Source organism: Bubalus bubalis, chromosome 2 (assembly GCF_019923935.1).
Source record: "Bubalus bubalis isolate 160015118507 breed Murrah chromosome 2, NDDB_SH_1, whole genome shotgun sequence".
NCBI classification, from domain to species: domain Eukaryota; kingdom Metazoa; phylum Chordata; class Mammalia; order Artiodactyla; family Bovidae; genus Bubalus; species Bubalus bubalis.
In genome coordinates this window covers 29,516,550-29,540,375 of record NC_059158.1, presented here as the reverse complement: position 1 = coordinate 29,540,375, position 23,826 = coordinate 29,516,550, and the positions used below count along the sequence as shown (strand labels likewise).

Genomic DNA, 23,826 nt, shown 5'->3' with positions numbered 1-23,826 from the left:
TCAGGGGCGACGGTCGAGAGAAGCTACTCCACGTTCAAGGTCAGGAGGGGAGACCTTGTCCAGGGTAAGGAGCAGCTGCTGCTCTTTGCTGGAGCAGCTGTGAAGAGATATCCCACATCCAAGGTAAGAGAAGCCCAAATAAGATGGTAGGTGTTGCGAGAGGGCATCAGAGGGCAGACACACTGAAACCATAATCACAGAAAACTAGCCAATCTGATCACATGGACCACAGCCTTGTCTAACTCAATGAAACTAAGCCATGCTGTGTGGGGCCACCTAAGATGGACATGTCATGGTGGAGAGGTCTGACAGAATGTGGTCCGCTGGAGAAGGGAATGGCAAACCACCTCAGTATTCTTGCCTTGAGAAACCCATGAACAGTATGAAAAGGCAAAATGATAGGACACTGAAAAAGGAACTCCCCAGGTCAGTAGGTGCCCAATATGCTACTGGAGATCAGGGGAGAAATAACTCCAGAAAGAATGAAGGGATGGAGCCAAAGCAAAAACAATACCCAGTTGTGGATGTGACTGGTGATAGAAGCAAGGTCTGATGCTGTAAAGAACAATATTGCATAGGAGCCTGGAATGTTAGGTCCATGAATCAAGGCAAATTGTAAGTGGTAAAACAGAAGATGGCAAGGAATGAACGTTGACATTCTAGGAATCAGTGAACTAAAACGGACTGGAATGGGTGAATTTAACTCAGATGACCATTGTATCTACTACAGTGGGTATGAATGCCTTAGAAGAAATGGAGTAGCTGTCATAGTCAACAGAAGAGTCCGAAATGCAGTACTTGGATGCAGTCTCAAAAACAACAGAATGATCTCTGTTCGTTTCCAAGGCAAACCATTCAATATCACAGTGATCCAAACCTATGCCCCAACACTGAAGAAGCTGAAATTGAACGGTTCTATGAAGACCTACAAGACCTTTTAGAACTAACACCCAAAAAAGATGTCCTTTTCATTATAGGGGACTGGAATGCAAAAGTAGGAAGTCAAGAAACACCTGGAGTAACAGGCAAATTTGGCCTTGGAATACAGAATGAAGCAGGGCAAAGGCTAATAGAGTTTTGGCAAGAGAACGCACTGCTCATAGCAAACACCCTCTTCCAACAACACAAGAGAAGACTCTACACATGGACATCACCAGATGGTCAACACCAAAACCAGATTCATTATATTCTTTGCAGCCAAAGATGGAGAAGCTCTATACAGTCAACAAAAACAAGACCAAGAGCTGACTGTGGTTCAGATCATGAACTCCTTATTGCCAAATTCAGACTTAAATGGAAGAAAGTAGGGAAAACCACTAGACCATTCAGGTATGACCTAAATCAAGTCCCTTATGATTATACAGTGGAAGTGAGAAATAGATTTAAGGTACTAGATCTGATACAGATCTGGTACAGAGTGCCTGATGAACTATGGACGGAGGTTCGTGACATTGTACAGGAGATAGGGATCAAGACCATCCCCATGGAAAAGAAATGCAAAAAAGCAAAATGGCTGTCTGGGGAGGCCTTACAAATAGCTGTGAAAAGAAGAGAAGCAAAAAGCAAAGGAGAAAAGGAAAGATATAAGCATATGAATGCTGAGTTCCAAAGGATAGCAAGGAGAGATAAAAAAGCCTTCCTCAGCCATCAACGCAAAGAAATAGAGGAAAACAACAGAATGGGAAAGACTAGAGATACCTTCAAGAAAATTAGAGACACCAAGGGAACATTTCATGCAAAGATGGGCTCGATAAAGGACAGAAATGATATGGACCTAACAGAAGCAGAAGATATTAAGAAGAGGTGGCAAGAATACACAGAAGAACTGTACAAAAAAGATCTTCACAACCCAGAGAATCACAATGGTGTGATCACACACCTAGAGCCAGATATCCTGGAATGTGAAGTCAAGTGGGCCTTAGAAAGCATCACTACGAACAAAGCTAGTGGAGATGATGGAATTCCAGTTGAGCTATTTCAAATCGTGAAAGATGATGCTGTGAAAGTGCTGCACTCAATATGCCAGCAAATTTGGAGAAATCAGCAGTGGCCACAGGACTGGAAAAGGTCAGTTTTCATTCCAGTCTCAAAGAAAGACAATGCCAAAGAATGCTCAAACTACCGCACAACTGCATTCATCTCACAAGCTAGTAAAGTAATGCTCAAAATTCTCCAAGCCAGGCTTCAGCAATACATGAACTGTGAACTTCCAGATGTTCAAGCTGGTTTAGAAAGGCAGAGGAACCAGAGATCAAATTGCCAACATCCCCTGGATCATGGAAAAAGCAAGAGAGTTCCAGAAAAACATCTATTTCTGCATTATTGACTAGGCCAAAGCCTTTGACTGTGCAGATCACAATAAACTGGAAAATTCTGAAAAAGATGGGAATAGCAGACCACCTGACCTGCCTCTTGAGAAATCTATATTCAGATCAGGAAGCAACAGTTAGAGCTGGACATAGAACAGACTGGTTCCAAATAGGAAAAGGAGTGTGTCAAGGTTGTATATTGTCACCCTGCTTATTTAACTTATATGCAGAGTACATCATGAGAAATGCTGGGCTGGAAGAAGCACAAGCTGGAATCAAGATTGCTGGGAGAAATATCAATAACCTCAGATATGCAGATGACACCACCCTTATGGCAGAAAGTGAAGAGGAACTAAAAAGCCTCTTGATGAAAGTGAAAGAGGAGAGTTAAAAAGTTGGCTTAAAGCTCAACATTCAGAAAACAAAGATCATGGCATCTGGTCCCATCAGTTCCTGGGAAATAGATGGGGAAACAGTGGAAACAGTGTCAGACTTTATTTTTTGGGGCTCCAAAATCACTGCAGATGGTGATTGCAGCCATGAAATTAAAAGACACTCCTTGGAAGGAAACTTATGACCAACCTAGATAGCATATTGAAAAGCAGAGACATTACTTTGCCAACAAAGGTTCGTCTAGTCAAGGCTATGGTTTTTCCAGTTGTCAGGTATGGATGTGAGAGTTGGACTATAAAGAAAGCAGAGCACTGAAGAATTGAAGCTTTTGAACTGTGGTGTTGGAGAAGACTCTTGAGAGTCCCTTGGACTGCAAGGAGATCCAACCAGTCCATCCTAAAGGAAATCAGTCCTGGGTGCTCATTGGAAGGACTGAGGCTGAAGTTGAAACTCCAATACTTTTGCCACCTCATGCAAAGAGTTGACTCATTAGAAAAGACTGATGCTGGGAGGGATTGGGGGCAGGAGGAGAAGGGGACGCCAGAGGATGAGATGGCTGGATGGCATCACCAGCTCGATGGACACGAGTTTGAGTGAACTCTGGGAGTTGGTGATGGACAGGGAGGCCTGGCGTGCTGCTATTCATGGGGTTGCAAGGAGTAGGACACGACTGAGCGACTGAACTGAACTAAGATATTCTTTGTATGTTCCTAACTATTACAGTTGGGAGATGGCTGGTTTGCAAGGCTACTGGAATGGGCTGGGATGAGTTGGAAGGCCAGTTAAAATGCCACAAAGGTATTTAGGGATTTAGCACTTTTTCTTGAATATATGCTCTTTGGATTTTTTCAAGTCTGTGATTAATTTTCAGAGCTCTTAAAAAAGTTTATGTTGACCATTTTATGCCAGTGTTTTTTACTTTTATCAAAGGGGAAATTTTTGCAGTTATTTAATAATTTCCCATTTTATTGTTTTCCCATTAGAACAACAGAATGGGAAAGACCAGAGATCTTTCGAGAAAATTAGATATACCAAGGGAACATTTTAAGCAAAGATGGGCACAATAAAGGACAGAAATGGTATGGACCTAACAGAAGCAGAAGATATTAACAAGAGGTGGCAAGAATACACAGAAGAACTATTCAAGCAAGTTCTTCATGACCTAGATAACCACGATGGTGTGATCACTCACCTAGAGCCAGACATCATGGAATGCCAAGTCAAACGGGCTTTAGGAAGCATCACTACAAGCAAAGCTAGTGGAAGTGATGGAATTCCAGTTGAGCTATTTCAAATCCTAAAAGATGATGCTAGAAAGTGCTGCACTCAATATGCCAGCAAATCTGGAAAGCTCAGCAGTGGTCACAGGACTAGAAAGTGTCAGCTTTCATTCTAATCCTAAAAAAGGGCAATGCCAATGGATGTTCAAACTACTGCAAGATTGTACTCATCTCACACACTGTCAAAGCAATTCTCAAAGTTCTCCAAGCCAGGCTTCAACAGTATGTGAACCATGAACTTCCAAATGTTTAAGCTGGATTTAGAAAAGGCAGAGGAAGCAGAGATCAAATTGCCAACCTCCGTTGGATAATAGAAAAGGCAATAGAGTTCCAGAAAAACATCTACTTCCACTTTATTAACTATGCTAATGCCTTTGACTGTGTGGATCACAACAAACTGTGGAAAATTCTTCAAGTAATGGGAATACCAGACCACCTGACCTATCTCCTGAGAAATCTGTATGCAGGTCAAGAAGCAACAGTTAGAACTGGACACGGAACAACAGGCTGGTCCCAAATTGGGAAGGGAGTGTGTCAAGGCTGTATACTGTCACACTGCTTATTTAACTTATATGCAGAGCACATCATGAGAAATGCCAGGCTGGATGAAGCACAAGCTGTAATCAAGATTTCTAGGAGAAATATCAATAACCTCAGATACGCAAATGATACCACCCTTATGGCAGAAAGTGAAGAGGAACTAAAGAGCTTCTTGAAAATGAGAGAGGAGAGTAAAAAAGCTGGCTTAAAACTCAACATTCAAGAACTAAGATCATGGCATCTGGTCCCATCACTTCATAGCAAATAGATGGAGAAACAATGAAAACAGTGACCAATTTTATTTTTTTGGCTCAAAAATCATTGCAGATGGTGACTCCAGAAATGAAATTAAAAGATGCTTGCTCCTTGGAAGAAAAGTTATGATCAACCTAGATAGCATATTTAAAAACAGAGGCATTATTTTGCCAACAAAGGTCTGTGTAGTCAAAGCTATGCTTTTTCCAGTAGTCATGCATGGATGTGAGAGTTGGACCATAAGGAAAGCTGAGCGCCAAAGAATTGATGCTTTTGAACTGTGGTGTTGGAGAAGACTTTTTTTAAATTTAATTTAATTTATTATTTTATTGAAGGATAATTGCTTTACAGAAGTTTGTTGTTTTCTGTCAAACTTCAACATGAATTGCCCATAGGTATACACATATCCTCTCCCTTTGAATCTCGTTTCCATCTCCCTTCCCATCTCACCCCTCTAGATTGATACAGAGCCCCTGTTTGAGTTTCCTGAGTAAATACAGCAAATTCCCACTTGGCTATCTATTTTACATATGGTAATGTAAGTTTCCATGTTACTCTTTCCATATATCTCACCCTCTCCTCCCCTCTCCCCATGTCCATAAATCTATTCTCTATGTCTTTTTCTCCAATGCTGCCCTGTAAATAAATTCTTCAGAACCATTTTTCTAGATTCCATATATGTGCATTAGAATACGATATTTAACTTTCTCTTTCTGACTCACTTCACTCTGTACAATAGGTTCTAGGTTCATCCACCTCATCAGAACTGACTCAAATGTATTCCTCTTTATGGCTCATTGTGTATATGTACCGCAACTTCTTTATCCATCCATCTGCCGATGGGCATCTAAGTTGCTTCCATGTTCTAGCTATTACAAATAGTGCTGCAATGAACAATGGGATACATGTGTCTTTTTCAACCCTGGTTTCCTCAGGGTATATGCCTAGGAGTGGGATTGATGGGTCGTATGGTGGTTTTATTCCTAGTTTTTTACAGAATCTCCATACTGTCTTCCATAGTAGCTGTATCAATTTACATTCCCACCAACAATGCAAGAGCATTCCCTTTTCTCCACACCCTCTCCAGCATTTATTGTCTGTAGACTTTTTGATGATGGTTATTCTGACCCGTGTGAAGTGATATCTCACTGTAGTTTTGATTTGCATTTCTCTAATAATGAGTGATGTTGAGCAGTTTTTCATGTGCATGTGTTTGTTAGCCATCTGTATGTCTTCTTTGGAGAAATGTCTGTTCAAATCTTTTTCCCACTTTTGATTGGGTTGTTTGTTTTCCTGGTATTGAGTTGTATGAGCTGCTTGTATATTTTTGAAATTAATCCTTTGTCAGTTGTTTCATTTGCTATTATTTTCTCCCATTCTGAGGGTTGTCTTTTCACCTTGCTTATAGTTTCCTTTGCCATGCAAAAGCTTTTAAGTTTAATCAGGTCCCACTTGTTTACTTTTGCTTTTATTTCCATTACTCTAGGTGGTGGGTCATAGAAGATCTTGCTTTGATTTATGTCATTGAGTGTTCTGCCTCTGTTTTCCTCTAAGAGTTTTATAGATTCTGGTCTTACATTTAGGTCTTTAATCCATTTTGAGTTTATCTTTGTGTATGCTGTTAGGATGGAGAAGGCAATGGCAACCCACTTCAGTACTCTTGCCTGGAAAATTCCATGGGCATAGAAGCCTGGTAAGCTGCAGTCCACGAGGTTGCGAAGAATCGGACATGACTGAGTGACTTCACTTTCACTTTTCACTTTCATGCATTGGAGAAGGAAATAGCAACCCACTCCAGTGTTCTTGCCTGGAGAATCCCAGGGATGGGGGGTCCTGGTGGGTTGCCATCTATGGGGTCACACAGAGTTGGACATGACTGAAGCCACTTAGCAGCAACTTAGCAGCATGGTGTTAGGAATTGTTCTAATTTCATTCTTTTACATGTAGCTGTCCGGTTTCCCCAGCACCATTTATTGAAGAGGCTGTCTTTAACCCCATTGTATATTTTTGCCTCCTTTGTCAAAAATAAGGTACCTGTAGGTGCATGGGTTAATTTCTGGGCTTTCTATCTTGTTCCATTGGACTATATTTCTGTTTTTTGTGCCAGTACCATACTGTCTTGATGACTAAATCTTTGTAGTATAATCTGAAGCCAGGAAGTTTGATTCTTCCAGCTCCATTCTTTTCTCAAGACTGTTTTGGCTATTTGGGGTCTTTTGTGTTTCCACATGAGTTGTGAAATTTTTTGTTCTAGTTCTGTGAAAAATGCCATTGGTAATTTGAAAGGGATTGCATTGAATCTGTAGATTGTGTTTGGCAGCATAGTCATTTTCACAATATTGGTTCTTCCTACCCAGGAATATGGAATATCTCTCCATCTGTTTATGTCATCTTTGATTTCTTTCATCAGTGCCTTATAATTTTCTGTGTACAGTTCTTTTGTCTCCTTAGGTAAGTTTATTCCTAGATTTTAATTCTTTTTGTTGCAATGGTGAATGGGATTGATTCCCTAATTTATCTTTCTGATTTTTCATTGCTAGTATATAGAAATGCAAGTGATTTCTGTGTATTGATTTTGTATCCTGCAACTTTGCTAAATTCACTGATTTGCTCTAGTAATTTTCTGATATTATCTTTAGGGTTTTCTATGTACAGTATCATGTCATCTGCACACAGTGAAAGCTTTACTTCTTCTTTTCCAATCAGGATTCCTTTTATTTCTTTTTCTTCTCTAATTGCTGTATCTAGGACTTCCAGAACTATGTTGAATAAAAGTGGTGAAAGTGGACACCCTTGTCTTGTTCCTGATCTTAGAGGGAATGCTTTCAGTTTTTCACCATTGAGAATAATGTTTGCTGTAGGGTTATCATATATGGCCTTTACTATGTTAAGGTAGGCTCCTTTTATGTCCATTTTTTGAAGAGTTTTAATCATAAATGCATGTTGAATTTTGTCAAAGACTTTTTCTGCATCCATTGAGATTATCATATGGTTTTATCTTTCAATTTGTTATTATGGGGTATCACATTGATTGATTTGCATATACTGAAGAATCCTTGCATTCCTGGAATAAACCCAACTTGATGATGGTATATGAGCTTTTTGATGTGTTGCTGAATTCTGTTTGCTAAAATTTTTTTGAGGATTTTTACATCTATGTTCATCAGTGGCATTGGCCTGTAGTTTTCTTTTTTTGTGTTGTCTTTGTCTGGTTTTGGTATCAGGGTGATGGTGGCCTTGAAGAATGAGTTTGGAAGTGTTCCTTCCTCTGCAATTTTTGGAAAAAGTTTTAGAAGGATAAGCATTAGATCTTCTCTAAATGTTTGATAGAATTCTCCTGTTAAGCCATCTGGTCCTGGGCTTTTGTTTTTTGGGAGATTTTTGATCAAAGCTTCAATTTCAGTGCTTGTAATTGGGCTGTTCATAATTTCTATTTCTTCCTGGTTCAGTATTGGAAGATTGAACTTTTCTAAGAATCTGCCCGTTTCTTCCAGGTTATCCATTTTATTGCCATATCATTGTTCATAATAGTCTCTTATAATCCTTTGAATTCTTGGATTGTCTGTTGTAACCTCTCTTTTTTCATTTCTAGTTTTGTTGATTTGATCCTTCTCTCTTTTTTTTCTTGATGAATCTGGCAAAAGGTTTGTCAATTTTATCTTCTCAAAGAATCAGCTTTTAGTTTTATTAATCTGCACTATCATTTCTTTCAGTTAGTTTTCATTTATTTCTACTCGGATCATTATGATTTCTTTCCTTCTACGAATTTTGGGTGGTTTTTTTTTTTTTTTTTTTTTTTTCTGTTCTTCTTTGTCCAATTGTTGTAGGTGTAAAGTTAGGTTGTCTATTCAATCTTTTTCTTGTTTCTTGAGGTAAGATTGTATTCCTATACACCTCCCTCTTAGGACTGCTTTTGCTGAATCCTATAGGTTTTGAGTTGTCATATTTTCATTGTCTTTTGTTCCTAGAAATATTTTGATTTCACTTTTGATTTCTTCAGCAACCTGTTGGTTATTTGGAAACGTGGTGTTTAATCTCCATGTGTTTGTGTTTCTTACATTTTTTTTTTCTTCTTGTAAATGATATCTAGTCTTAGAGCCTTGTGGTCAGAGAAGCTGCTTGATATGATTTCAATTTTCTTAAATTTACTGAGGTTTGATTTGTGACCCAAGATGTGGTCTATCCTGGAGAATGTTCCATGTGCACTAGAGAAGAAGGTGTATTCTTCTTCATTTGAATGGAATGTCATGAAGAGATAAATGAGATCCATCTCATCTAATATATCATTTAAACTGTGTTTCCTTATTAATTTTCTGTTTTGATGATCTTTCCATTGGTGTGAGTTGGGTGTTAAAATCTCCTACTATTATTGTGTTGCTGTCAGTTTCTCCTTTTATGTCTGTTGGTGTTTGTCTTATGTATTGAGATGCTTCTATGTTGGGTGCATAGATATTTACAATTGTTATGTCTTCCTCTTGGGTTGATTCCTTGATCATTCTGTAGTGTCCTTCCTTATCTTTTGTAATCTTTTTTTTTTAATATCTATTTTGTCTGATATGAGAATTGCTACTCCAGCTTTCTTTTGCTTCCTATTTGCATGGAATATATTTTTCCATCCTCTCACTTTCAGTCTGTATGAGTCTTGAGGTCTAAACTGGCTTTCTTGTAGACAGCATATATATGGGTCTTGTTTTTGTATCCATTTAGCCCATCTGTGTCTTTTGGTTGGAGCATTTAATCCATTTACATTTAAAGTAATTATTGATATACATGTTCCTAACGCCATTATCTTAATTGTTTGGGGTTAATTTGTAGATCATTTTGCTTCTCTTGTATATCTTGACTATATAAGTCCATTTAACATTTGTGGTAAAGCTGGTTTGGTGGTACTGAATTCTCTTAACTTTTGCTTGTCTGAGATGCTTTGGATTTCTCCATCGATTTTCAATGAGATTCTTACTGGATACAGTAATATGGGTTGTAGATTTCCCCCTTTCTGTACTTTAAATATATCCTGTCACTCCCTTCTGGCCTGCAGAGTTTCTGCTGAAAGATCAGCTGTTAAGTGTATGGGGTTTCTCTTGTATGTTACTTGTTGCTTCTCCCTTGCTGCTTTTAATATTCTTTCTTTGTGTTTAGTCTTTGTTAGTTTGATTAGTATGTGTCTTGGTGTGTTTCTCCTTGGGTTTATCCTGTATGGGACTCTTTGTGCCTTTTGGACTTGATTGACTATTTCCTTTTCCATGTTGGGGAAATTTTCAACTATAATCTCTTCAAAAAATTTCTCGTACCCTTTCTCTTTTTTCTGGAACACCTATTATTTGAATGTTGGTGCGTTTGAAATTGTCCCAGAAGTCTCTGAGACTATCCTCAGTTCTTGTCATTCTTTTTACTTTATTCTGCTCTTCGGAAGTTATTTCCACCATGTTATCTTCCAGCTCACTAATTTGTTCTTCTGATTCAGATATTCTGCTGTTGACTCCTTCTAGAGTATTTTTAATTTCAGTAATTGTGTTGCTTGTCTCTGCATGTTTATTCTTTGATTTTTCTAGATCTTTGTTAATTGATTCTTGCATTTTTTCCATTATGCTTTCAAGGTTTTTTTTTTTAATCATCTTTACTATCATTATTCTGAATTCTTTTTCAGCAGTTTGCCTATTTCCTCTTCATTTATTTGGACTTCCGTATTTCTCATTTGTCCCTTCATTTGTGTAGTATTTCTCTGCCTTTTCATTATTTTTTTTTAAACTTACTGTGTTTGAGGTCTCCTTTTCCCAGGCTTCAAGGTTGAATTCTTTCTTCCTTTTGGTTTCTGTTCTCTTAGGTTTGTCCAATGGTTTATGTAAGCTTTTTATAGGGTGAGATTTGTGCTGAATTTTTGTTTGTTTGTTTTTCCTCTGATGGGCAAGGCTGAATGAGGTGGTAGTAATCCTGTTTGCTGATGATTGGGTTTGTATTTTTGTTTTGTTTGTTGTTTAGACCTGTGCATTTCCCTGGTGGTTCAGAGGTTAAAGAGTCTGCCTGCAATGCGGGAGACCTGGGTTCGATCCCTGGGTTGGGAAGATCCCCTGGAGAAGGAAATGGCAACCCACTGCAGTATTCTTGCCTGGAGAATCCCATGGATGAGGAGCATGGTGGGCTACAGTCCATGGGGTCGCAAAGAGTTGGACACAACTGAGCAACTTAACTTTAGACCTGTGCACAGGTTGCTATTGGTAGTTGGGTGATGCCTGGTCTGGTATTACAGTGGTTTCCTTTGTGTGAGTTTTCACTATTTGATACCTCCTAGGGTTGGTTCCCTGGTAGTCTAGGGTCTTGGAGTCAGTGTTCCTACTCTAAAGGCTCAGGGCTTGACCTCTGGTCAGGAGTGAGGATTCCACAAATGGTTTGTTATGTGAGATTAAAACAAATATCCAAAAACGTGAAACCAAAGATGAACCCCAGACAAATGGCAGTTACAAAACCAGGCAAATAATAACTAAAGTAATGGAATATACACATATACATGTATATCCATGAGCAAAGTGAAAACATTACAACAAAAATAAAGTACAATAGATTGACCCAGTAAACAAAGGAAATCAAGAATTATATTTACCAGTTAAGAACAAAATTAACTAAAAGCACAAACTGGAAAACAAGACTAAAGCAAGGTACCAACTGGGGCATAAAGCAACGAAAACAAAACTAACAAATATGTTGAGAGGAAAGGAAAGACAGAAAAGAAAGAAAGAATAGATATGCAAAGTTAAATAGAAGTAGACGAAGAAGATTTATATATATTAAAGATTAACTGCAAGGGGAAAAGAACTGTAGGAAAAGCAAACAAAGGAATAAATGTACCAAAAAATGGTAGGTTAAAAAAATTAAAATTAAAAAAAGAGAGAGAGAAAAAAAAAACCAAAACAAAAAAACAAAAAAACACCACTCCTCAGAACTGCAAAAGCCCAATATAGAGGCAGAGGTTTATAACAACAATAAAAAATGTGATTGAGAAAAAAAGAAAAAGAAAAAAGCTCAAAAGCTTAGTTAGAATTCATAGTTCCAATAAAATTGACAACAACAGAGGGGGGAAGAAAAAGAAAAAAAAGAAAAAAAATCCAAAAGAATATATAGAACAAGTCAAAACATAAGAATAATAAATGTTTTTCTTTCTTATGAGTAATTTTTTTTTAACTTTTTAATAAATGTTTTTCTTGAGTCACTGCTATCAGAGTCCTTTCCCTCGCTGGGAGTCATAGTCCACTTCACCTCCATAGAATGCCTTCTAACACTGTGCTGATCTCTGGACCTGCTGTGAGGGCAGCTCAGATTCTGATCTGCTCCTACTCCTCTGTGTTCTTGCCTCCAGTGTCAACAGCTATCAGACCTAGTGCGTTTTCTTTTGTGGGAGCTCTCAATAACCTTTTATATATAACTCAGACACAGAGTCTGCCTAGTTGATCATGCGGATTTAATCTGCAGCTTGTACAGCTGGTTGGAAGGGTTTTGGATTTTCTTCCTTAGTCACACACCCCTGGGTTTCAATTGTGGTTTTATTTCCACCTCTGGATATGGGTTGTCCACTGCGGTTTGCTCCTGAGGCTGCCCTGGAGGACTTGGCTTTGCCCCTGTGAGGGCCAGGTGTGGCGGTGGTCCAGCTGCTTAAGTCACAGGGTTCTGGCAGCACCAGGTATTCAGGGGAGTTGGCAGCTAGGGCAGCAGGAAATATAGTGCTCTAGAAGGGTATGGCAACCATTATTGGCCAAAACACTCCAGGACTCTTGCCTGGAGAACCCTCTCCCTGACAGAGAAGCCTGGAAGCCCACAGTCCACAGGGTCGCAAAGAGTCAGACACTACTGAAGCGATCCTCTGTTCATAGGCACAAGACTTTTTTGCCTGTTGCAGCTCTGTCCCAGTGAGAGTTGACCATGAAGGTAGTGCAGCTGCTTGGCTTGCAGGGACCCTGGAAGTGCCAAGCGTGCAGGAACACGGACTGCCTCCACGGAAGGAGTTATGGCCCTATCAGAGTCTTTTTTCAAGCCTCTTGTAGCTGGTGACCAGAAGGCCTCTTTGACCAGTCTTCTCCATAACTCCCCCCGTTCAGGCACTTAGAAGGCCCCCTTGCCTGGGGTCCTACTCTGTTGATCAGCGTGTAAGGCACTTAAAGGAGCACCCTGGGTGGGGTCCTACTTTGTACTTCAGTGCATCAGGCATTTGATGGGCCAGCCTCTTTATTGTTCAGCAGCCAGTGCTGGCGTGTGGAGGGAGAGAGGCTGTGGTGATTGTTCCACCACCTAGCGTGACTCAGCAGTATCACCTTGCTTCCATGGCTGCCCGGCTTTCCTTCACAAGCATTTCCCACCACAGTCTCCTTCCTCACATCCCCTCGATCCATCTCTCCACAGTCAACAGCAGCCCTCGCCCTTGGATTGCTCCACAATCCCTAAAATCCAGCTCCCAGCCACTGCACCATCTAGGGTATGTATGGCTGCAGCAAGGACTGTCTGATTCTCATTCCATTTAGGCTGCCACAGACCAGCTGTTTCACGCTCAGCCTTAAATGTTTCTCTTCTGACTCAGACAATTGCCCCGATGTGGGGATTGGACCCTTGCTTCAGTTCCCCCACCCACTGAGGGCAGGTCCAGTCCCACTAACACTCCCGTTTTCCCCCTCTAGTTCCTTCATCCTACTAAGTTTTGTGTGGGTCTTTATTTTCTTTTCTGCTGGTCAGGTACTCTGATTCGCTCTCAGCTGGTGTTCCCCATGCACGTCTGTATCTGAAGGTGTATTCCTGATATATGCGTGGAGAGAGATGTATTCCACACCCACCTACTCTTTCACCATCTTGTTTTTCCTTGGAAAGGACTCTTGGGAGTCCCTTGGACTGCAAAGAGATCAAACCAGTCAATCCTAAAGGAAATCAATCCTGAATATTCATTGGAAGGACTGATGCTGTAGCTAAAGCTCCAATACTTTGGCCACCTGATGGGAAGAGCTGACTCATTTGAAAGGATCCTGATGCTGGGAAAGATTGAAGGCAGGAGGAGAAGGGGATGACAGAGGATGAGATGGTTGGATGGCATCACTGACTTTATGGAGCTGTGGGAGTTGGTGATGGGCTGGGAAGCCTCGTGTGCTGCAGTTCATGAGGTTGCAAAGAGTTAGACATGACTGAGTGACTGAACTGAACTCAGTTTCATCATTTCAGAATTCCTGGCTGTGATTCATTATGTATTATTTCTTTTTCTTTTTTTTTACACTTTTGTTTTGCTTGGAAGTTATACACTGGTTAATATTGGTGTACAACAAATTACTCTGAAACTTGATGACTTAAAACAAAAACCATTTTACTATGTTCATCAATTCTGTGGATCAAAAATTAACACAGGGCATAATAGGAATCACCAATAATCTTGCCTAGAGAATTCCATGGACAGAGGAGCCTGGTGGGTTACAGTCCATGGGGTCACAGAGTTGGACATGACTGAGCGACTAACACACACACACACACACACACACACACACACAGAGTAGGAATGGATTGCCTCTTTTCTTCTTTGTCTGGGATATTATTATTTGGGAAGGCATGAAGCCTGGGAGAGAGTTCTCACTGACTAGCTTCTTCTTACTCCCCCTTGTAGTTTCCAACTTTTTCTTAATATATCTAAATGTTATTGCTTGAAATTTCAGACTTTTTTCTTCTTCATTTTCCTTTAAGTGATTCCCTTAAGTGATTTTCTCATTGCTTTCAATATATATTTGAAATATCTCAAATCTATATTTGAAGTACATTTTTTCTTTCCTGCATTTCATACATGTTTACAGTAGGAAAATCTAAACTCAAAATGTCAAAGTTTCCTTTAAATCTGTAACTCTTACTGTATTTCCTAATGAATGTGTTGTTCATCAATTTTTTCAAGTAAGAAAGCTGAGATCAGTAACCTCAGTTATGCAGATGAAACCACCCTAATGGCAGAAAGAGTGGAAGAACTAAAGAGCCTCTTGATGAAGGTGAAAAAGGAGAGTGAAAAAATTGGCTTAAAACTCAACATCCAAAAAACTAAAATCATGGCATCTGGTCCCATCACTTCATAGCAAATAGATGGGGAAAAAATGGAAACAGTGGCAGATTTTATTTTCTTGGGCTCCAAAATCACTGTGGACCATGACTGCAGCCATGAAATTAAAAGACGCTTGCTCTATGAAGAAAAGCTATGACAAACCTGGACAGTGTATTAAAAAGCTAAGACACTACTTTGCTGACAAAGGTCCAAATAGCTAAAGCTATGGTTTTTCCAGTGTCCATATAAGGATGTGTGAGTTGGACCCCAAAGAAGACTGAGGACCGAAGAATTGATGCTTTCGAACTGTGGTGCTGAGAAGACTTCTGAGAATCCCTTGGACAGCAAGGAGATCAAACCAGTTAATCCTACAGGAAATCAACCTGAATATTCCTTGGAAAGACTGATGCTGAAGCTCCAATACTGTGGCCACCTGATGCGAAGAGCTGACTCATTGGAAAAGACCCTGACACTGGGAAAGGTAGAAAGCAGGAGGAGAAGGGGACAACAGAGGATGAGACGGTTGGATGACACTACTAATTCAATGGACATGAGTCTGAGCAAACTTAGGGAGATAGTGAAGGACAGGGAAGCCTGGAGTGCTGCAGTCCATGCAATTGCAAAGAGTTGGACACAACTGAGTGACTGAACAATAGCAAAAAGAAAGTTGAGACTTACCATTTCTTCTTAAATCTCAAATTGACTAAACTGTTTTCATTTGCTCTGACCTTTTTCTTCCAGATGTGTGCTCTGCTGCTGCTGCTGCTGCTAAGTCACTTCAGTCATGTCTGACTCTGTGTAACCCCATAGACAGCAGCCCACCAGGCTCCCCCGTCCCTGGGATTCTCCAGGCAAGAACACTGGAGTGCTTTAGCTACATGTAAAAAATACACTCAGTGGAGACTTGAGATTCTGAATATCAAGCATTTACTGATGGAAAGATTCATAATTCATAAAACAGTTTGTTAACAGCTTTACATTGTGATAAAAATTAATGTGGAATGTGGAAAACTGGAAACACAATAGATTTATTGAAGACAAAGATGAGGACAGACATATTAAATACAGAATTATAACATGAAGGAATTAAATAAACTCTTATGTACCAGGAGAGAAGACTCATGTATTGGCTCTCTATGTTACTGATTATGAGAAATAGTGGCACAGGATGGCAGAATTAGAAATGATTTTTATCATTAAGCATTTCTGTAAGTTTCCAAATGTTGTTACCATCAGAAGAAAAAGTATATCTTCTAATATTTTTAACTTGCTCTTATTCTCATCACATTTTACTTCTTGTGAGTTTTGTTCATTGCTCTTTCTCACAATTATATTATCATATGATCTTATTACATGACTAAAATGTGTAAGACTTTGTGTCCAAGGCCCAAGTGCATTTTTGCTGAAACTGTGGAAAGGTAGCATAAACCATGATTGATAGCTGATACTTAAAAGATCTTGTGAAAATAACTAGGCTATTGCACAGGCCAGAGGTAAAGAGAAGTATTAAGTGTGGAGGGTGTTTGCCATGTGGGTGGAGAAGAACTTCTGCAGGTTTAATGGAGAGGGTGCCACTCTTCTTTATTTCTCTGGTACTAACCTAACATTGAACTCACTAGCTGTCATTATATAGTTGTATATTCCAGAAGTCTAGAAAATATGTGAAAATAGATTTGTAGAAGGTAGAAAGTTCATTTTTATTAACAATATTGTTATAATATAGTGTTATATAGTGGAATTATAATTTACACTGCAGTACTAGACAGTGTAGTAAAATTATGATTTACATCTGTACTATACGTACTATGATGCAAGTCATTATAGCTTGCATTGGTAGTATGTAGTGGAGCAGAAGTATAATTTACATCTGTAGTATTATGTAGTGTAGTAGAAGTATAATTTACATGTGTAGTATTATGTAATGTACTAGAATTATAACTTGCATTGGCAGTATTATACAGTATAGTAGAAGTGTAAGTTACAGTTTTATAAGATTTAGTGATAGCGATGGGTTGAACTGGTGGTGCGTATTCCCGTGCAACACAGCAGGGCTCCAAATCGCAGTCAGTATATTTGTATTCCCATTGGCCGCATGAAGTCTTGCAAGCACCACGAACAAGATAACACTGTCTTTTTCTTTCTTCAATTTGTTTTGTTTTTTCTCTTGTTTTCCTCTGTAAAACTAGGAAAAAGTGTCTTTGATCATGAATCAAGGTTTAACCATCTTGTGTAGGTAGATGGATAAATAGGTAGATAGATAATAATAAAGTTGTTTATAGAGTTAAATGATTTTGTTTCTGAAATCATGTCCAGGCAACTATATTAAAAAATATGGATTTTATTGCCTATAAGATTGAGGACAGGAGGAGAAGAGGGTAACAGAGAATGAGATGGTTGGATGGCATCATTGAATGAATGGATGTGAGTTTGAGCAAACTCCAGGAGATAGTGAAGGACAGGGAAGGCTGATGTGCTTCAGTCCATGGAGTCGCAAAGAGTTGGATATGACTTAGTGACTGAACAACAAACAACATAAGTACTTATTTACCCAACAATATTTCCTTTGCCATTAGCTTTTTTGTTATTGTAAATAGAATATTCATAAATAATCTGTGCACATTTTCTCAAGAGAAAAGACAAAATGATGTAGATAAAATAGTCTACATATTTTGTGTTCTAAATAGTCGTCCACTCCAACACCTCTTTCCCTTACCACAAGTTACTGGACCAGTAGTAGAAAGCTTGGGCTTCCCAGGTGGCTCAGTGGTAAAGAGTCCACCTGCAGTCCAGAAGCAGTGGATTCTGTGACTGGGTTGGGAAGATTCTCTGGAGAAGGAAATGCAACCCACTCCAGTATTCTTGCCTGGGAAATCCCATGGACAGAGGAGCCCAATGGGCTATAGTCCATGGGGTTACAAAAAAGTAAACAACAACAATAGAAGTAGAAAGCTTAATTTTGACAAAAACTATAATATCAGTTCCTTAGACTGAATTTAAAAAGACAGGGTATTATGGAGTATATAAGGAGTCATAGTCTCATCAAAAACAGCAATGAACAGATTTAATTGTACCATGTTGGTAACTGGTTTCCTTTTATATTCTCAACTCTCAGCTCCACTAATTTCTTCTTCCACACAAAATAATTAGTGAATCACATTGTGAATTCATATAGGATCTCCTAACTATAATTTGGTTTATTTTCCAGAGTAAAGCACTTGTTAAAAAAACAAAACAAAACAAAACACAACAGTTGTCCTTCCCTCTTTTCCCATGTTAAGGAAAATTACCTGCTGGACCACAGGATACGGTCAAGATAAAGGTCAGGAAAATACAAAGTATCTTCATTGTTGATATTGTTCCTTGAGTGAAGTTGAGGCAGAGCTCAAATGACAGAGGTGTGCTATTCTTTGATAAAAGAAAGATGAACTCTTGTTTTTATAGCTTTCTCAGAGTGATTACTATGCTGATTAAGACTGCCATTCAAGATTGAGCAGATATTCATTAAGTATTGTGAAACAGCAAAAGAAAAATAGAGGACTTCTCTTATGACCTCAAAGAACCAAATGTGAACTTATTTTCAGCTATACAAGCCAATAATGAGGTTAAAGCCTTCCTTATTCTTTAATTGAAAGCACATATCAACATTTTCAGCCACATGCTCTTTTGAATACTTACACGCTAGGCAGTGTTCTAAGCACTTTATAGGGATTAATGAGTTGAATCCTCATGACAATTTCCATGACATAGAAACTTCTCATTTTGCAGCTGAGGAAACTGTGGCACAGAGGGATTGTGTAATTTCCTCAAATCATACATGTGATGATTGGTAGAGTAGAAATGGACTCTTAAGTAGTGTGGTGCCAGGGTCCACACCACCAAATCCTGACCTTCTTCACTCTCATAACCGAGTAATGAGTATTCACCATGTAAAGTCATATGGCCTGAGACAGATACTATTTATGGAATTTTTCTACAAGCAGAAAATATTTCTAGAACACAGTTCTAGTACTGTTACATTAAAAATTATCATAGCTATACTATAAGAATAGTCAGTGTGATTCTTTATATACCATATAATGACTCATCCGTAGGAATAGCTCACCCATAGGGGAAAGCAGTGCATTAAAAATGGAAAGAGATACAGAGAACTAATCTTGAGGTCTGGCTCTTCTGTTTACTAACTGTATAATTGGGATAAATATTCACTAGATGAGCCTCAAGATTTTCTCTTTGAAGACTGGATTTGTAGCACCAATCATACTTAGAGGTTTATGCTAAGGATTAAATAGGTAACATATGCAAAAAATATTATCTAAATATATTTAAACATAAACCATTTGGCTAGGTGTGAAAATCCAAAAAAAAATGTATTCTTATAACTGAATGAATTATGGTCTAACTTCCTGGGTCATTGAGGAAAAACAAGTTATTAGGGTATTGTATAATCTGAGTTTTAAAAACAGTAGTCCAGTATCATTACTTTTGTGATCCATTCTTTATCTCAAAGTTGCTTATATACTTATAATCAAGTCACGAAAAATCATTTTCTTAATATCTCTCTAAAACATCAAAAATAACCCTTTAAACAGCTGGAGATTTAATAAGACTATTGTATGTTTGTAGAACAAATTAACAAGTATGAAAAATACAAAAAATAATTGTAAAGCCAGGCATTGTTATAATGGTATGGGTAAGGAGATGACCTAGAACCAAATAAACCATTTTGCTTTAGTGTAGCTGTATCCATTTCACCCATACAAAATAAGCTGATCCTATCAAGTTGGATCCTATCAGGCTCATGCTGGGAAAGACTGAAGGCAGGAGAAGAAGGGGACGATGGAGGATGAGATGGTTGGATGGCATCACTGACTCAGTGGACATGAGTTTGAGTAAGCTCTGGGAGTTGGTGATGGACAGGGGAGCCTAGTGTGCTGCAGTCCATGGGGCTGCAAAGAGTTGGACACGACTGACTGATTGAACTGAACTGATCAAATTGGAACATCAGTTAAATTCATAAATTGCATGACTTTTTCTCTCTTTGCTTAAATATGACATTAGAACCAGTGACATCTGAATCACCCAGAACAAACATAAGGATATGAGTGATTCTCATCTCAATTCTCCTAAGGAAATGACATAGTAGAACAAAACTGGATACATAGGAGACAAGTTAATTTATTGATTTATTGCTTAAAATGGATGTCATAGTGTTTCATATGGGAGCAATTCAGATTTTAGATTTCTATTAATAAAATAACTTTTTAGAGGCAAAGGCAAAGAAAATGAAAGGTAGAAAATGGAAAAGGATGAGATCACAAGTAGTGATTAAGAAAGAGAGAGAGAGACAGCAAGGAGGAACTTTTTAAAATAGTGGATAACTGACCTGAAGTATATGAACCAAATGATGCGCAAGGCTTCATACTTCTATTTACTTGAGTCAGGATTTTGGATTTTTAGAAAATGTTATAACTTTCCTCCTATGAAGTTAGATGGTCACACAGATGTTGGGAATGCTGGAAAAGCATAATGCTAAGAAAGAGTATCAGAAGAAAATACCAAGTGTAATGCTATTCTCTTACAAGTCTCCAGTTAAAATCTTGACACTTTCTACTTTCTGCATAAAGTCTTCATTGGTCTGGCACTGGGTTTTAGGTTTCATGTTTTAGAAATAATAAAACTAAAATAACATCATGATCTATTTTTACTACAAAATCATGATGCCATTTTCATTCCTCTTCACTATTAGAAACAATGCACTATTTCAACAGTCCCCTTAAAACTTTGTACAATTAAATTTACCAATGTAAAGCTTTAAAATTAAAGATGAAGAATTCATTAGGGGATTAATTTTATATATCAGTACAGGTTAATGGACACTTTTAGCAAGTTTCAAGTTGGAAAGAATAATAAAACTTTTTATAGATGAGGACATTGAGTATTAAATTGTTAAGAAAACCAAAGAATACATATATATCAGTGGCTGGATCTTCTGCTATGATTTCTACTTCTTTCCACTACAAAAATATCTTATGCGAACTCTAATCATTACTGATGGTTCCTAACTTTAGAATCCACAAGTCCAAGAGGCTCAGCTGCTCTGAAATTTGTAATCTTACTGCACTTTAAAAACACCCATTAAATACAGACTATGTGCAAGGCATTATTCTGTTTCCTAAAGGAAATCAACCCTGAATATTCATTGGAAGGGCTGATGTTGAAGCTGAAGCTCCAATGCTTTGGCCACCTGATGTGAAGACCAACTCACTGGAAAAGACCCTGATGCTGGGAAAGATTGAAGGCAGGAGGAGAAGGGGATGACAGAGGATGAGATGCTTGTATGGCATCACCGGCTCAATGGACATGAGCTTGGGCAAACTCTGGGATATGGTGAAGGACAAGGAAGCCTGGCATGCTGCAGTCCATGGGGTTGCAAAGAGTCGGACATGACTGAGCCACTGAACAACATTATTCTGTGTAACTTGTATAAACTAATATTAAGCCTTATGAAAGTTCTTTGAAGTAGGTATAATACTTAGCTCCATTTTTATGCACAAGAATACAAACACAGAGATTGAAGTAACTCCCCCAAAGTCAACCAGCTAGCTGGTTAGTAGTGAAACTGGAATTAAACATCCCTGGAAAAGGAAATTGCAACCCATTTTTCTTGACTGAAAAATTCTATGGACAGAGGAGCCTGGTGGGTCCAAAGGGTCGCAAAGAGTTGGACAAGGGTGAGCGACTGAATATGCATGCACATCGTGAATCAATAATCTTAACCATTATTATTACTGAATACCCAAATCACCTAAAATGGTTGTTTTAGAATTCAAAGGAAACTACATAATAATGAAAACCTGTGGTTACCAAGGTAAAAGAAATGATACAATTCATTTGTTCTCACCCTTTATTTTTACAGCTGAAGACTCCTTCTGGAAGCAGAAACTTTTGAAAAAAATAAAAACACTTCCCGGGAATTCTACTTTAAGGAGAATCTAGACACTGGTAAATAGTGTAAACTGTTCTTTCCTATCATCCCAACAAATATCTTTTCTAATCTAACCTGAATCTTCCTTGCTGTTCAAAAGAGTAGAGGAAACTATTGTATATTGCCAATGAGATGAGTCAAAAATAGTATGTCACACAGAACTCTGGTGCAACTAGTTGCTTTTATTTTATAGTAAGCCTTAATTGGGTGTTAAAGACAATGATATAAACTTTGAAAAGTAAACCAACCTTAAAGATAGCTGTTAGAAGCATAGTCTGGTGAGAAAATATTATTCAATGTCCATTGGCTTCTGCGTTTTGTCTTGATTTTGGTGACAAATTTTATAGTCTAACGAATGTATTCCCAGGTGGCACTAGTGGTAAGGAACTTGCCTGCCAATTCAGGAGACTCGAGTCACGGTTTCGATCCCTGGGTCAGGAAGATCCCCTGGAGCAGGGCATGGCAATCATCTCCAGTATTCTTGCCTGGAGAACCCCATGGACAGAGGAGCCTGGTGGGCTACAGTCCATAGGGTCACACAGAGTCGGACAACTGAAGCGACGAATGTATATTTTGTGCTATATTATTACTTGTGAATTAAAAAAAAATTACACATGAAAGAATTGATGTTGAGAATTTGCTCGCAGTTATACAATACTTTTTTGTAGTCTGAAAGTCTGCCTAATCAATACTACTACCACTACTAGGAGTAGTAGTAAATCTTAGTACAATGGGTATATTTATCTTAATGATTCAGGTAACAATGACGTCTTTCAGTGTGTGGGCAGATGTCTACCCTCACACTTTCAGAAGTATCCTTGAGCTCAGGGCAACAGTTTTGTGTTATAAACAAAAGGTGAGTGGTAGGAAAGAGGATGGAAATGTAAGGGGAAAGGGCATTTAAATTTATTGATTAAGGAATAGTGTGTACTCAGTCACTCAGTAGTGTCTGACTCTTTTGTGACCCCATGGACTGTAGCCCACCAGGCTTCTCTGTCCATGGGACTTTTTTAGGCAAGAATACTGGAGTTCTGGGTTGCCATTTCCTCCTCCAGGGGATCTTCCCGACCCAACAATTGAACTTGCATCTGCTGTGTCTCCTACATTGCCATGGATTCTTTATCCACTGAGCCATCAAGGGAAATAGAAAATAAAGCCACAGCTAAGTAGGCAAAGCCCATTACTATTTTACCTTTTTATACAGTGACATAGAAATATCAATCTGTAACTACCTCCAGTGACCATAGTTTAGTGGTTGCTTGCTGCTAAGTCGCTTCAGTCGTGTCCGACTCTGTGCGATCCCATAGACGGCAGCCCACCAGGCTCCGCCATCCCTGGGATTCTCCAGGCAAGAACACTGGAGTGGGTTGCCATTTCCTTCTCCAATGCATGAAAGTGAAAAGTGAAAGTGAAGTTGCTCAGTCGTGTCTGACTCCTAGCGACCCCATGGACTGCGGCCCACCAGACTCCTCCGTCCATGGGATTTTCAAGGCAAGAGTACTGGAGTGGGTTGCCATTGCCTCTCCAGTACTTAATGAAAATATATGTCCTTACTGATGCTTCCTCCTAATATCTTTGTTCGTAACACCGTCACTTAAGTTAGTGGTTTGAGGAAAGAAAGAATTCTATAACTATTCAAATATATTGATTATTTTTGGTATTAATGTATCTATGAGTTATCTTAAGCTAAGGAAATTAATGTGGTAATCAAAACATTACATTTTAAGATTGAAAACAGAGTATTGATTATGTACATTTACATGTTTTAACTTGCTTCCTCTACTTATGTCTAGGTGAATTTTAACCTATGGAGTATAAAGTCACAATAGTTATTAATCATTCATACATATTTTGCATGTGATCCATTTCTGTGTGTCATTTCAAATTTTACTCAGATGAAGTTTATTTTCTCACTGCACACTTTTCTTTACCCTTCACCCAACAGCAATCTTCCCTTTTCTTCAGAAGGATTTTGACTGTGTGTGTGTATGGGTGTGATATGTGATATTTCAGCCTCAT

At 38.6% G+C, this 23,826-nt stretch overlaps 1 protein-coding gene across 1 annotated transcript; it reads right to left on the bottom strand.

Annotated features, from left to right (window-relative positions):
- Positions 1-18,167, bottom strand: DEFB113 (defensin beta 113). Its single transcript, XM_044925053.1, has 3 exons — positions 18,110-18,167; positions 16,782-17,004; positions 1-97 (listed from the first exon to the last, which is right to left on the bottom strand). Exons 1-3 carry the CDS (start codon positions 18,165-18,167, stop codon positions 1-3), a joined length of 378 nt encoding a protein of 125 aa, XP_044780988.1.
- Between the last annotated feature and the right edge of the window lie 5,659 nt (positions 18,168-23,826).